This window comes from Liolophura sinensis, chromosome 1 (genome assembly GCF_032854445.1).
Source record: "Liolophura sinensis isolate JHLJ2023 chromosome 1, CUHK_Ljap_v2, whole genome shotgun sequence".
NCBI lineage: Eukaryota > Metazoa > Mollusca > Polyplacophora > Chitonida > Chitonidae > Liolophura > Liolophura sinensis.
The window spans coordinates 44,331,709-44,346,137 of NC_088295.1; the positions used below are offsets into that span (position 1 = coordinate 44,331,709).

At 41.0% G+C, this 14,429-nt stretch overlaps 3 protein-coding genes across 3 annotated transcripts in view; 1 reads left to right on the forward strand and 2 right to left on the reverse strand.

Moving 5' to 3' along the window:
* Positions 1-1,040: 1,040 nt before the first annotated feature.
* LOC135461307 (histone deacetylase complex subunit SAP18-like) lies at positions 1,041-4,010 on the reverse strand. The gene is made up of 3 exons (XM_064738331.1): positions 3,916-4,010; positions 2,898-3,004; positions 1,041-1,993 (listed from the first exon to the last, which is right to left on the reverse strand). Exons 1-3 carry the CDS (start codon positions 3,982-3,984, stop codon positions 1,708-1,710), a joined length of 462 nt encoding a protein of 153 aa, XP_064594401.1. The 5' UTR covers positions 3,985-4,010; the 3' UTR covers positions 1,041-1,707.
* Positions 4,011-6,964: 2,954 nt separating this feature from the next.
* On the forward strand, positions 6,965-7,990 carry LOC135461287 (segmentation polarity homeobox protein engrailed-like). The gene has a single exon (XM_064738303.1). The coding sequence runs from the start codon at positions 6,965-6,967 to the stop codon at positions 7,988-7,990; it is 1,026 nt and encodes a 341-aa protein (XP_064594373.1).
* A 2,569-nt stretch (positions 7,991-10,559) lies between these two features.
* LOC135461295 (dynein axonemal heavy chain 5-like) overlaps positions 10,560-14,429 on the reverse strand; it is a 78,558-nt gene continuing 74,688 nt past the window's right edge. Inside the window, 4 exon segments of the mRNA XM_064738316.1 lie at positions 10,560-11,789; positions 12,514-12,678; positions 13,246-13,455; positions 13,626-13,813. Of these exon segments, the coding sequence (XP_064594386.1) occupies positions 11,463-11,789; positions 12,514-12,678; positions 13,246-13,455; positions 13,626-13,813 (890 nt within the window). The 3' untranslated portion in view covers positions 10,560-11,462.

A 14,429-nucleotide genomic window follows, 5' to 3' on the forward strand; every position in this document is an offset into this window, starting at 1 on the left:
GAAAAACAACTAAGCTTTACGTGATTAGAGTTGAATTGTACCATGTTTAAGGAGCATCACCCCATGCTTGATGACATGCGTTGTTATGTTTGCTTTATTATGGATAAAGATCAGATTTCTGATCATGATTCTATACAGACTTGGCTGCGCTTTTCTTTTCCACTGTTCATTTCAGATGTGTTTGTCTTTATTCATCCATTATTGTTTGGTGTTTGACAAGCAAAAATGACTGATATGCACTCACAAGATGGAGCACATTTGTATTTCAAATATGCACCCAAAAATCAAGAGCAAGGACAAGATCCCTAACAATTAAACCACCACAGCTGAAAATGTACTCAAGAACATGTCTCTTGCACGGCAGCGAGAAACCAGACAAAAGTCCAGTGATAGAAACCACAGCAATGGGCCAGGTACCTGACAAACTTCCTAACAGAAAGATTACCCTAAATGACCCGAACTTTCATGCACAAAAGTGAATTTTTACAGGTAAATAAATGTCACAAAATATTACTTTTTGATGCTGAGACTAATTTTCCAGTAGAATATCATCCCATGTTCCAAGCAAACCTCATAACACCTTTCTACAATCAATATTACTCTCTGAATCAGGAAATATGGGCAAGTCATGGACAAAATTCATGGTCATTTAGGGTAAATACAAACATTGCGATCAAGCCAGCATAAGTTGGGTTAGAACACCTGACCATTGGTCTAGGGCCAGTGTTGATTTGATTGTTTAATGCCATACTCAAAAAATTTTTCACATATGCAATGGTGATCAAATACAAGAAAACTGGAGTGCTCGTGGAAAAACCACTGCCCTTTGGCATGTTACTTACAATTTTTTTTTTTATGTGTAAAGTACAGATGTTGACACCATATTGGTGGGAGACAAGTGGTCTTCATTGAAAGTTAGACAACACAAACGTCCACACCACTATCTGTGATGACGGTCAGTATTGTGAAATGTAAGGTAGACCAGACAGCTCAGTCAATGAGGATCTTACTGCATTCAACACAAGGTTACAAGCAAATATTCTGGTACATTAGTCAGCTACTAATAGCTGCTACTAATGGATGAAATATTGCCAATTTGCGGTTTAACCTTAATGATCATGCACTCCATTCCCTGGTGAGATTTCAACTTAAAACAACCACTCTTATTGAGAAAGTTTAGAAAACAAAATGAAAAAGTTAACACTTGTTTTAGGATTTTTTTTTAAATACCTGACAGACCACTAATTATATTTATAAAATGACTTCTTAATGATAAAATGATCTTTATTCAATGAAAATAGGCATTTTCCTGATGAAAAATGATATCGGTTGAGTACTTGATCGCGGTACAAGTTGGTGATATACATTCCCTTTATACCTTTTCTATTCATTTTTCATTCCTAAAAACAGATCCTCCACAATAACAGATCATCTTTCATGGAAATAGCCGGTCATCCATTTTTATTCTGAAGACCACTTTGCACACAAAGTTTTAGAAAACACCTAAAATATTGGTGCCATTTTTCTGCAGTTAGCTGTACATTCCTCACCCAAAGTCTATTCGTTGAGAAATCTTAGTTATGGGAGCCACAATTTCATTTTACATGGCTTCATGGCTAGCTTCAGACCTGTAATTCTGACTTCTCGGAGTCCATTCACAGAACCAGGTTAAAAACAGTTCAGCAGAAAAGGTGGTGAGAAAAATCCTCAGTAAATCCTTCGTCTGTTCCTCACCCCCATGGGCGGTCCACCCTGGGGGATAGTTATGGCAATATCCAGATAATCCCCGATCTGAAATCCTTTAGACTGGAGGGATGCTGCGTCATCGGCCCCTTTGTGCCCAGAGCATGTTGTGCCTATGTCACGCATACGGTACGCAGGGCTTCGTGCGTCAGGATAAACTACAGCAAAGTCAAAAATGGTGCCCTTTCTTCGGGCATCTGGGTTAACTTCCTTCACCAGGCTCGTCAGCTCCTTGAGGGTGGCATCCATCCTACATTGATATAATTTATTTTTTTAAAAGTGCTACTCAGCTGAAAGGAATACTCTTGGCATGTAGAAGACATTCCAAGATAACAACCTTCTGCCACAGCTAAATGAACAAATTACCTAGACGAAGGGACACTACTCTGTTCTATCCGTCAATAAAGAAGTATAACTTAATATACTGCTGGGTCTGCGTCATCACAAAAAATGAATGGACTGGTCTTTCGCTGAAGGCCAACCTGGGCTCAACATTTCATCTAATTCCATATATAACTTTTTCCATAAAATTATCCCCATACAGACATACAAAACAAACACTGGCAAAAAAATAACATACTCGACAGAGATAAAAGTACATGAACATAATATATGCTACACACACATAATTAACAGTTCTGCAAATTATTTGTTGATTTGATTGGTGTTTTACGCGCTACTAAAGAATATTACACTTATATGACAGCGGCCAGCATTATGGTGGGAGGAAACTGGACAGAGTCCAAGGAAAACCCATGACCATCTGCAGGTTGCTGACAGACCTTCCCATGTACAGCCTGAGAGGAAGACAGCATGAGTTGGATTTGAACTCACAGCGACCACATTGGTGGGAGGTACCTGGGTCATTGCAGTGTTCACGCTGACATGCTTACTCCCTTGTCTACTCTCTGCAGATTATAAAGAAGCCTTGTCTAAAACCTTGATTTGAAGCTGAGGGAGAAAGCACAGAGAAGATTTTCGTGGACTACACAGCAAGAATTTTCCTGAAAAGTGACTAAACAGACAGAAACCCTGACCTGATCTGTAACTTGCAACAGAGAAGCCAAGTAGAGAGTTCAATTTAATATGACAAGCCTTGAAATTATGAAATAAAAACCTTTTCATGACTCATCATGATTTGCTCATTAACTTACCATGTGTAGATCTGCAGTTCATTTGCAGGTGTATTTCCTCGGGCAAATTCACTTAACATGTGATGTCTGCCGGTGTTACAAAACACTCGCAACAGAAGCGGGCATGTCTGAAACAGGAGAGAGGAAAGGTTGCAAAATACAAATGGATGGGCAAGTGTGAAAGACGAAAGAGGACAGGTTACAAAATACCAGTGGATGGGCATGTGTGACAGAGAAGAGAGGACAGGTTGCAAAATACAAATGGATGGGCAAGTGTGAAAGACGAAAGAGGACAGGTTACAAAATACCAGTGGATGGGCATGTGTGAAAGAGAAGAGAGGACAGGTTGCAAAATACAAATGGATGGGCAAGTTTGAAAGACAAAAAGAGGATAGGTTACAAAATACCGGTACCAGAGGATTGGCATGTGTGAACGAGGAGAGAGGAAATCTAGAAAAATTACAGATTGAATACAAGTGGATATGCATGTGCGACAAGAGCCAGTGATTAAAATATCTATCATGATTCGTATGTCTTGCCTCAGGCTCTCATGTCCTGAGGAAAGTAGTAGGAAAAAGTCTGCGTCCAATCAAATATCATTACCATCTCACACGACACAACAGCATGGCTGGCAATGGCAATATAAATAATAAAAATAAACAGTAGGGGTAGCGTGTTTGAGACAGGGGAGACGAAAGCTTTTGATATTGTATATCAGCTTCGTCATGTAGGCCTATAGTCTTGGAAGCTGAAGCATATCACTAAATGGACTGGTGGACAGGGATTAACGACAACCACGTCCGTAAGCTGCAAAGGACAGCACACTGAGAACCGAGAAGTGCAGTGTAAGTCAATGTTTGTATGTAGAGCTAATATTACATTAATGTTGTTGTGGTTCTATTGTGGTGCACATGTCGATGTTGTTGTTGTTGCAAGGAAAACTGGCACGGACACGTTCATAATCTATTTTGTATTCATTGTGCAGTAAGCGCAAACGACGTTCATAAATGAGAATATAGTAGAATAAACAACATTAAACCTTTTCTCTATCGATAGGCTTCTCTGGCTCCCTGCTTTCCTCAACAACCATGGATTCTAAAGTCGACATTTTCGTTTGTGCTCTGCCCGGTTTCATCCACTATCAATGGAAGATAACTCTCGTGCCGCAACCCTTTCAACCAAACGGCCGAGAACAATGAGTCCCAGACATTTTTTTTTTTTTTTTTTTTGTGAAGCTGTAAATTTTTTCCACGAAACAATTTAATTGAACTATTTAAGAAATTGAACAACGTTAAATGTACTACCTCCATATTTTATATTTCTGACATTCATTCGGTCGGTAGACAAAACAGGTAGGCCTATATGTCAGAATCTAGGGAAATCATTTAGCTCGCTGAATTACTGTTTAAGGTGTCGTGGGAAAGACAAATACACTAATATTTATTTACAACCAGGACATAATGTTATTTTCATACAAAGACAGTTTCAACAAAACAAACCTATCAAATCATCAGTATATGCCTGTAGGCCTAGGTCTATATTGGCATACTATTCCACTTATTCATACTAACTTAAAGAGTTATTCATTGTTTGTTTGTGAAGGAAGAAAAAAAATAGGCTTATATACCCCGTACATGAAGGAAACATTTGATTTTTAGGCCTAGACTAAGTCATATATAATGTCTAAAATTAATATTTACGTAAATTTATATACGTCTATAAAGGCTGTATAATAAGGGTTATATAGGCTAACTTGTTGTAAATGATGTACCGTACAAATTTCTTAAAATAGTCTATGCTCTAACTTCTAGCCTCAATTTTCTGTTTTTGATTTGCTTTTTGTATTTCCCAAGAACTAGAAATTCCCAATGGATGGTGCGGACTTCTGTCACTTTATATTAATTGGATTTTACATGTGCGGCCCTCCATCATTCACATTCAGTACATCCTCAACACATCCTACAAATTTTCACCGTACCCAAATCCAATCCTTCTCAGCACCTCCAGAATAATTAATTCACCACAACCATCTTGTGGTTCACCGGAACCAATCATCTGCATGATCATTACATCTGTCATTCTCTCAAGATATGCCCTCGTACAGCAACCATCAACCTGTCCGCATCCACCAATCTTTCACCGCAACCATCATCTTCTCATAGCATTCGTCATCCGCTCACTGCAAATATCAGTTTCTATCCACAGCAATCACCCTTTCACCATATCAATTATTTTCTTGCCGCATCAATCATTCTCTATAGCCACACCCATCATCCTCTTACCGCATTCTTTATTCCCTCATCATATCCAGCAAATTGTATCCACATCCATCAACCTTCGGCCGCATCCAGCATGGCCTCACCGCTTCAACCATCCTCTCCAGTTCTAATTTCATCCATCATCCTATCACAGAATCTGTCTTCCTCTCATCACATCCTCCATCCAATAAACACGCCCACCATCCTCCCATGCCCACTGTTCTTCCACTACATTCATCGTCCAACTTCCACCATATCTCTCTTCGCTCCATCCATCTTCCCGCCCTTACTTCTACTACCCTGCATCTACTGCCAGCCCGCTTGGCAGGACTGTCAATTTCTGTCCGCACGCTCCATTTTCATCTCCAGCCTCTCTTTGTGGATATGACAGTGTTTTTCATCAGCTTGTCCCCTCTTGGCTACTGCCTGTCTCTGTCTGGCTGAGGCAATATGAGCCTTCCCCTGAACTTTTCGCAGACTTTCCCTTCTCAGGCAGGTGGCATTGATCATTCTGTTGTCCAGATTAGCCTTAATCTTCTCCTACTCCTGTTTCAGCTCAGTTGGCTCTAGTAGCCTAGGTTTTCCAGATGGGTACGTATTACCAACCAATGACAGAAAGAACGACACACTGCCATTTTCTTTTTCTTTGAGGGTTTCAGATTTTAACAGTCCGTGGTTCTTTTTATTTTTATGCACATCTTGTTCTTTCTCTCTTTTGCGGGGATCCCTGAGTGAAGGTTGGAGAGAAAGCGGCAAATGAATTGGTTCCACCAAAGTGACATCTCTGTTACTTGTCTTGTCCTCTTCTTGAAACGGAGCAACTCTTCTGTTCTTCCTTTTAGAATTTACACATCTCATTTCATGACATCAATGACGTATGACAAATCCCTTTGTCAACGTACAGCTTCGATTCCCATGCATATCCATGGTGTGATGACTGAACATCATGATTGTCAACGTCACAATCACAATTAACCTCTCACGGCCAAGAAAGAGACTTGACGTCATCGGGATAAACGCCACCCCAGCCAAGGGGGTTGCTAGACATAAACATGAGACATTGCAGACAAGAGTACCGACAAGGAATAAACGCTGATTGACAGCCACTTTAAATAGACAGCCCATAAGCTGCTCGATTAACTGTATACGGTGTTTCGTTTTAATTCACATATATAGTACAAGCTTCTAGATAGTTTAATGACGAGAAACGGGGCCTTCATGGTTAGCGTCCCTGTGCGGCGCAATGAACCAGGAGCCTCTTACCAATATGGGCACTGTGAGTTCAAGTTCAGCTCATACTGGCTTCCTCTCAAGCCGTATATGGGAAGGTCTTCCAGTAACCTACGGATAGTCGTGGGTTTTCTCGGTTTCCTCCCACCATAATGCTTGCGGCCGTCATATTGGCCTTAAATGAAATATTCTTGAGTATGGCGTAAAACACTAATCAAATAAATAAAAAAATAAATAATGACATGAATGGTACAAAATACTTGTACTTAACGGCATTTTAATAATACCCATGGATGTTGAAGAGAATCAGAGACACAATTAGAAAAACAAATGGTAAGATTATGATCACTCCCCTCCACTCAGTTTCCCTAACCCGGTCCTTATTATAATTGTTTGAAAAGTACAATGTACACCGTTGTCTTAAAAGGCCCTTCTTGCATACTTGGCATCAGTGCATATGTACATTTAGTTGAGTGTTGTCTTTTCTTTTAAGCCTCTATATGAGTGGAAATCACATACATCTCTGCATTCATCATTACTGATAGCAAAATGTCACATGTTGCTCTATGCCTGCGATGTACATTTTTTTCTGAGGGAAAGATGCTGCAGTCTTTTTTCATCAGCTCGCCACACCCATCATCTTATCACATCTATATCACACCATACATCATTATATCAGTCATCCTCTCAGCACATTCATCTTCCCCTCCGAGCATCCATCATCCTCTCAGCCCACACATCATCCTCTCACCGTATGCATCCATCATCCTCTCAGACCACACATCACCCTCTCACCATATGCATCCATCATCCTCCCAGCCCACACATCATCCTCTCACCGTATGCATCCATCATCCTCTCAGACCACACATCATCCTCTCACCATATGCATCCATCATCCTCTCAGACCACACATCATCCTCTCATCATATGCATCCATCATCCTCTCAGCCCACACATCATCCTCTCACCGTATGCATCCATCATCCTCTCAGACCACACATCATCCTCTCACCATATGCATCCATCATTCTCCCAGCCGACACATCATCCTCTCATCATGTGCATCCATCATACTCCCAGCCCACACATCATCCTCTTACCGTATGCATCCATCATCCTTTCAGCCCACACATCATCCTCTCAGCCCACACATCCTCCTCTCAGCCCACACATCATCCTCTCATCATATGCATCCATCATCCTCTCAGCCCACACATCATCCTCTCATCATATGCATCCATCATCCTCCCAGCCCACACATCATCCTCTCAGCCCACACATCATCGTCTCAGCCCACACATCATCCTCTTATCATATGCATCCATCATCCTCCCAGCCCACATATCATCCTCTCACCGTATGCATCCATCATCCTCCCAGCCCGCACATCACCCTCTCAGCCCACACATCATCCTCTCAGCCCACACATCATCCTCTCACCATATGCATCCATCATCCTCCCAGCCCACATATCATCCTCTCACCGTATGCATCCATCATCCTCCCAGCCCACACATCATCCTCTCACCGTGTGCATCCATCATCCTCCCAGCCCACACATCACCCTCTCACCATATGCATCCATCATCCTCTCAGCCCACACATCACCCTCTCACTGTATAAATCGATCATCCTTTCAGCCCACACATCATCCCCTCACCATATGCATCCATCATCCTCTCAGCCCACACATCACCCTCTCACTGTATAAATCGATCATCCTTTCAGCCCACACATCATCCCCTCACCATATGCATCCATCATCCTCCCAGCCCACACATCATCCTCTCATCATATGCATTAATCACCCTTCACCACATCCATCCAATTCTATCCAAATCCATCATCTTCTCACCACTTAGATCTATCCCAATCCATCATTCTCTCACCGCACGCAACAACTTCCATCTGAACCCAACATCCTCTCACCGCATTCTTCATCCTCTTATACTGATTCTAACATCTTAGCACATGCAGTATCCATCTATTTCTTCCACACGAATCCAAAAGCCTCTCGCCGCACCCAACAACTTCTAGGTGATGTAAATTCAGCATCCTCTCACCGCACTCTTCATCCTCTTGCAGCTTCCATTATCTTATCACCAGCAATATCTCTCTGAATCCATCATCCTCTTACCGCATCCACCTTCAACTTACCGCTTCGATCATGCACCCTCTCCGGGCTGATCCAAGGTGCACAGCATCTATTTTCCGCCACACCCCTCATGCATTCTCTCACCAGATACCATCTCCTCTCAATGAATCCATTGTCCTCTCCCTACATCTGCCTCCGCATCCATCATCCTCAGATAACATCCTCTCATCCTTCCAACGATCTCTCCCTTTCCCCTCTCCTGCCACCACCTACTGCCCACGAGTTCGGATAGCCTGCCGGCTCTTGGAAGCCTGCTCCATTTTCATCTCCAGCGTTTCTTTATGGATACAACGGTATTTTTTATTGGCCGGACCCCTCATGGCCACAGCCTGTCTCTGCCTGGCTGAGGCAATACGGGCCTTCCTCATAACTTTTCCCAGACTTTCTCTTCTCAGGCGGCTGGCATTGGTCATTCTGTTGTCCAGATTTGCCTTAATCTTCTCCCACTCCTGTTTCAGCTCAATGGGCTCCAGACGTCATGGTTTTTCAGATGTGTAAGGGTTGCCATCGAATGACAGATAGAACGACACACTGCCATTAGCCTTTTCTTTGAGTGTTTCAAACAGTCCATCTTCCTTTAGTTCTTCTAGCACATCTTGCTCTGTCTCTGTTTTACTGGGCTCCTCAAGTGCCGGTTGGAGAGAAAGGGGCAGATAAATTGGTTCCACCAAGGTGACCTTACTTGGCTTGTCCTCTTCTGGTAGCGGAGCAACTCTTCTGTTCTTCCTTTTACAATTTGCATATCCCATCCCATGCTTTTGTCAACATACGACTTTGACTCCCATGCTTATCCACGGTATGAGAACTGAACATCTTGACTGTCAAGTTACAATCACATTCAACGTCTCGCGACCGAAAAAATGAGATTTGACGTCATCGGAATAAACTTCACAACAACAAAGGGAGATAACAGACGGACATAAAATGAGACAAGTACCGAACATTCTGTAAGATGGGTCAGAAGTCGGGGGTCACGTGACCACACTTTTGTGTCTAAATCAAAATGGCAGCCCAATGTTAAAGCATACGGGAAAAGGTCATTTTTTGCCACTTCTCTAGTGACCAGTAAGGCCTAGTTGTACAAAATAACGCCATGAAAGCTCTGCAGAAATACTCAAACTATCTGGAAAGCTGAAAATGATACAAATCCATTGGATACAAGATCGCTGACAGTGATTCCAAAAGAGGCATATTCCTATGCAATAATGTTGGGAGGACTGTTTTCTTCACCCACGCCATTTGTTACTAAGGAGATCACGTGGTCCCTAGCTTCCGATCCGTCTTACAGAATGAACACACAAACTTTGTTAACCTGTGCCCCTCGTGGTATATGGACAATTTTAGTCTGCCTTTTTATTATCAACCACAAAAGGATTATTCCATGCCAAAGTTTGCCATATAACAAATTTATAATAAAACCTCATACAATATTTCCTTTCTTCAGTTATTCATCGTTTATAGTTGACATTTTTCATGCTCCTACCATACTACCTGTCATCAATTTTCCTCTCTGTATGGACGTTTGGGTGTTTGTCGTCAACTTGCCCCATCTATGCCTGGCGGAGGCAATACGGACATTCCTCTTAACTTTTCACCGACTTTCGTAGAGATTGGCATCCAATGTTATCCTTCAAGTTTTTCAGTCAGCAGTCCATTGTTTAAATGGTGCAGGCTACAGGGAAGGTGCAGATAAATGGTATCCTAATGATTTTTCATGATTTGACTCTTCCTGGGGCATCAATCTCAGTATGTGTTTGGTGGTCAGCTGTCAAAAGGCTGTATTTTCTGGGTCACATGTGACCATGTGCCAACTACCACACAATCTTCGCTGTTCTGGTTTTACTTTATTGAAGACTTCTTGTCTTTCACATACATGGCGTGTAAATATGAGCATCATCCATGAGAAAGATCGTCAGTAAATTCTGTTACTGTATCACCACTGAATACGAGAAAAATTCTTGAGTACTGCTTTAAAAACAGTCAGATAAATGTGTACTACTTACCCACATGGTAACAACTGAGACAAACCATGAGAAATATTCAAATTGGTTTTTATTATTGTAGATTGATTAATCTAAAATAATCTGAAGGGTGAATCAGAAAAGTCCAAAACACTTGAAAACAATGTATATAAATATACATGCAATAAAAGCACTGATTAATGAACCAACAATAATATAAATATTTTAAACACTGGATAACAGTTCTTGGTTTTATCATTTTGGCAAACAGGAAATATTGGTATACTTATATGTACATTAAATTCTATATAACCAATAATTATAGAATATTATTGAGCTTATAATACTGTTGTAACAAAACGTAACATTTAAACACAAAAATATACCTTGGTATACAAATTTAATTTCAGCCAAAAATCAAACTGCCTTTTAATATCACACAGTAAATAGCAAAGACTAAATTCTGTGTATTGGTCTCAAGAACCTTGCACCGTTTGAAATTATGAATTACTATATTCAAAAGTAATTTTCACTCTGCATCAATCTGGACGGACTCAGGAGAATGTAACTTAGTAGGATCCATTGTTCAGAGCCATAGACACAAAACCTGGTGAACATGGACAATCCTCAACAGGAATATTTTTTAGGCGGACTCAAGGGAGATAAACCAGGGCTGCAAGTGGACAATACACGGACTTGTTGCCCAACAATTGACAGGAATTCTCCACGGGGACTGGGGGAGATAACCTGGAGCTGCTTATTAATAAAACTCCTAGGAAGATAACCCAGAACTGCAAACATGACTGATTTGATGTTAAACACAACTAACACAAGTGTTTTTCTGTAGACTGAAGGGAGATAACCCAATAAGGCCTACAGATAATAGACAGGCAAATCATTGCCCTGACTGGAGATGTCCTGCCTCGCAATTCTCACTTATTGCAACAGATGTATTTCTGTGCAGTCAAAGGGAGATTATCTAGTATGGTCTTATGGTGGCAGACAGGCCTCTTAGTGCCCATCTACTGGCAGGGATGTATTCTCTGCGAACATCCATCTCCAATATAGGTGTTCTCTGGTTGATGCGTGATGGGAAAACGGGGCAGGCATAATATTCTGCAGCCCTCGATGTATCCTGGAAGTAGGGCTTCTCGCTGACTGGCCAGCAGGTGATGTGTACCACAGGGAGTGGGGTACAGCCCTGACGGGGTGGGAGGTCCAGTAATTCTCCTGTGGTCTTCTCCCAGGCACACCCCCAGAAGTAGATCCCGTAGACAAACATACCATCCTGGGGAGGGTCACGCAGCTGGAAAGATAACATATATATCAGATATGTTAAATATTAAAGACTACAGCATATGAAACAAAATATTGTGCAATGCACTTAAAACCCCTCAGCCATGAGCATGTAGAACAAATGAACAACATGCTGTTTTAATATGTGCAGAGGTCAAGTATAATAATTAAAGCATTAAACATAAAATAAGTATGCACCTGTTTCAATGGAGACCATCAGCAAAAAAAAGTAGGAAAAATCTGTTTCAATGACACCTGATCTTTTTTTTTTTGAATGTTCGTGTAGATGTGGTCAACGGAGGCAAAGCCTTAGCTTTAACTGTTTAAGACAGGTGTTTACACCTAATTAGCATTAAATAACCCTGACTTTAGTGAACCTGTTCACTGACACTACCTCAAGGCCAATTCTTCCGCTGATGGGTAAAAACCAGTGTGAAGAATGGCACTGTGATTGACTGACTGATTGATTGACTGGTGTATAATGCCATGCTTAATGTTTCACTTAATTTTCACACGTCGGTGTGTCCGGAGCATCTACCATGCCAGGTATCTGACAAGCCTCTTGACTTAAAAATCACTACTAAGAAGAAGGCAAAAGTACATGTGCCACAAATTTACTTCACCCACTACAAAATTACAGTCCAATACTTAAAAAGTATTCAATGTTGTCTTATGCCTGTCTGACTTAAAATGTGTAGTGCATCTATTATTACATAAAAAGAGCATTAACTTACATGATCTTTGTCTCTTGATGTGATTTCTGTCTGGAAGACAAACTGCTCAAAGTTTGCACCCCTGTCACTGGCATGATGAGCCATGGCCTCCTGTTTCAACAGAGCTAACAGACCCCTGGGGTTGAAGAAGGCTCCTAGCCAATACGCAGGCATCTTCTCACGACCCTGAAAAAATATAAAGATGTGTACACACATATGTACATAAACTAAAAATGATACTTTCAATCGAACAATTGACTATCATAGATATATTTTGGTGCTGACTGAAAGGAAGATACAGTCTAATGGTCTCATGATGGCAGAATGGCCTTTACATACATAAACTTATGGTGTTTTTCAATCATGTAATACATTTTTCACCCCCCTTTTTCCTCTGTCTAAGCAATACAAGAAACATTGAGGGAGTGGAGTAATGCAGTAGGATCTCATTCAAGACTCTGGGCAGTGGGGTTCTGATTTAGAGCCAGGTATTTATCATTGATAAACCATTCTGCATTCTCATAATACTCAAACCATTTCATAGGAGTTCCTATGTTGACATTTACAACAACCATTGTAGTAGTAAAATGTCATCACAACTGCCTACCGAAAATCTATAAATGATTCATCCTTTCGCAGCAAACCTAAGTAAATCTGACGTTCCATTTACTACTATTACTTCAAGAATGGTCTGTTAAAGTAACAGATCATGAACTGGTTTCAGCTAACGTTGTTGTTGCCAGGATATCTTACCAGAACCAGTATCTTCTCAAAGTGGTGACACCTGCTCTGCAGCTCAGTGAGCCACTGGGCCAGTCCCCAGTTGACGGGAGGGGCAGAGGATCCAGACATCCTACACCAGGCCAGGGGGATCTTCAGGTGGTACAAGTCATCTGCTGCAGACAGGACCTCAGGGCTACACTGATCACCAAGCAGCCTTTCCTCAGTGGCATTCTTGATGGCCTGAGGACATCAGAAACGAACACTTTATAGTCAGGCCTTTGTCAAATTCAGTCATCAGCCACTACTAGTATTATGTAATTAGGCTGGGTAACACTATGTACGTTTTCCAAAGCAATCTTCTGAATACTTACATTAAAAAGAGTTATTACAGCAGTTATGTTATGCTTTACCTGGAGTGTGTTTTTAATGGTCTGTAGTAGTTTGTACATGGTATCCAGCTCTCGGATGATGAACGTGTTGAAGGCAGTAAAGCCTCCTATCTTCCTCACCCTGTCCACAATGTATTCCTGAAGTAATACAACATCAACAGTATAAATAACATATGTAATGAATGACATCTTTGTTAATCTGATTAATGCTTTAATACGACATACTGATAACTATTTTAGCTGTCCAATATGTTGGCTCAAAAAGTACCACTGTCAGTTATTAAAAACAAAATCAAACAAAACTAAAATGTGCTAAATTTATGCATAAAGCAAACTGATTTTTTTAACTTGATCATAGATTACACAAAACAAACCTGCACATAAAAATTTATCAAACGGGCACAATATTTGAAGCTATTATTGAATGGAAACCAGTAACCTATGGGAATCATGCAATTCATTTAATATTTAAAACTTACCCATGGACAGGGGTGGTTTTGAAACTTTACTTGAGTTCTTACAAAAGTAAACCAGCAAACAGAATTTTAACAAAATTGGGGGAGTGTCTAGCACAATCATTGCATTACTGAAACCAAACCATTTCTATATCACTTCTCTCAATATCTCGAACCCTATACTCTGGGTTTACCCTTATTTCACATTAACTGACTTGAAGGGCCTTATTCAATATTCATTGCACTGGATATATATACGCACTTGAGACTGAGCAAAATTCTCTGTGGTCTGAACATTCAGCGCATCTATTGACACATGGCAATCAAAAGAGAATTCAAAGAGCATACTGCACAGTGAAGGCTGAATATC

Coding starts and splice junctions, on each gene's coding strand:
- LOC135461287 (XM_064738303.1), top strand. CDS start 6,965: ATGCTGCAGTCTTTTTTCATCAGCTCGCCACACCCATCATCTTATCAC.
- LOC135461307 (XM_064738331.1), bottom strand. CDS start 3,984: ATGTCGACTTTAGAATCCATGGTTGTTGAGGAAAGCAGGGAGCCAGAG. Junction 3,005..3,915: donor AGCCTATCGATAGAGAAAAG/GTTTAATGTTGT, acceptor CTCCTGTTTCAG/ACATGCCCGCTTCTGTTGCG. Junction 1,994..2,897: donor GAACTGCAGATCTACACATG/GTAAGTTAATGA, acceptor ATATCAATGTAG/GATGGATGCCACCCTCAAGG.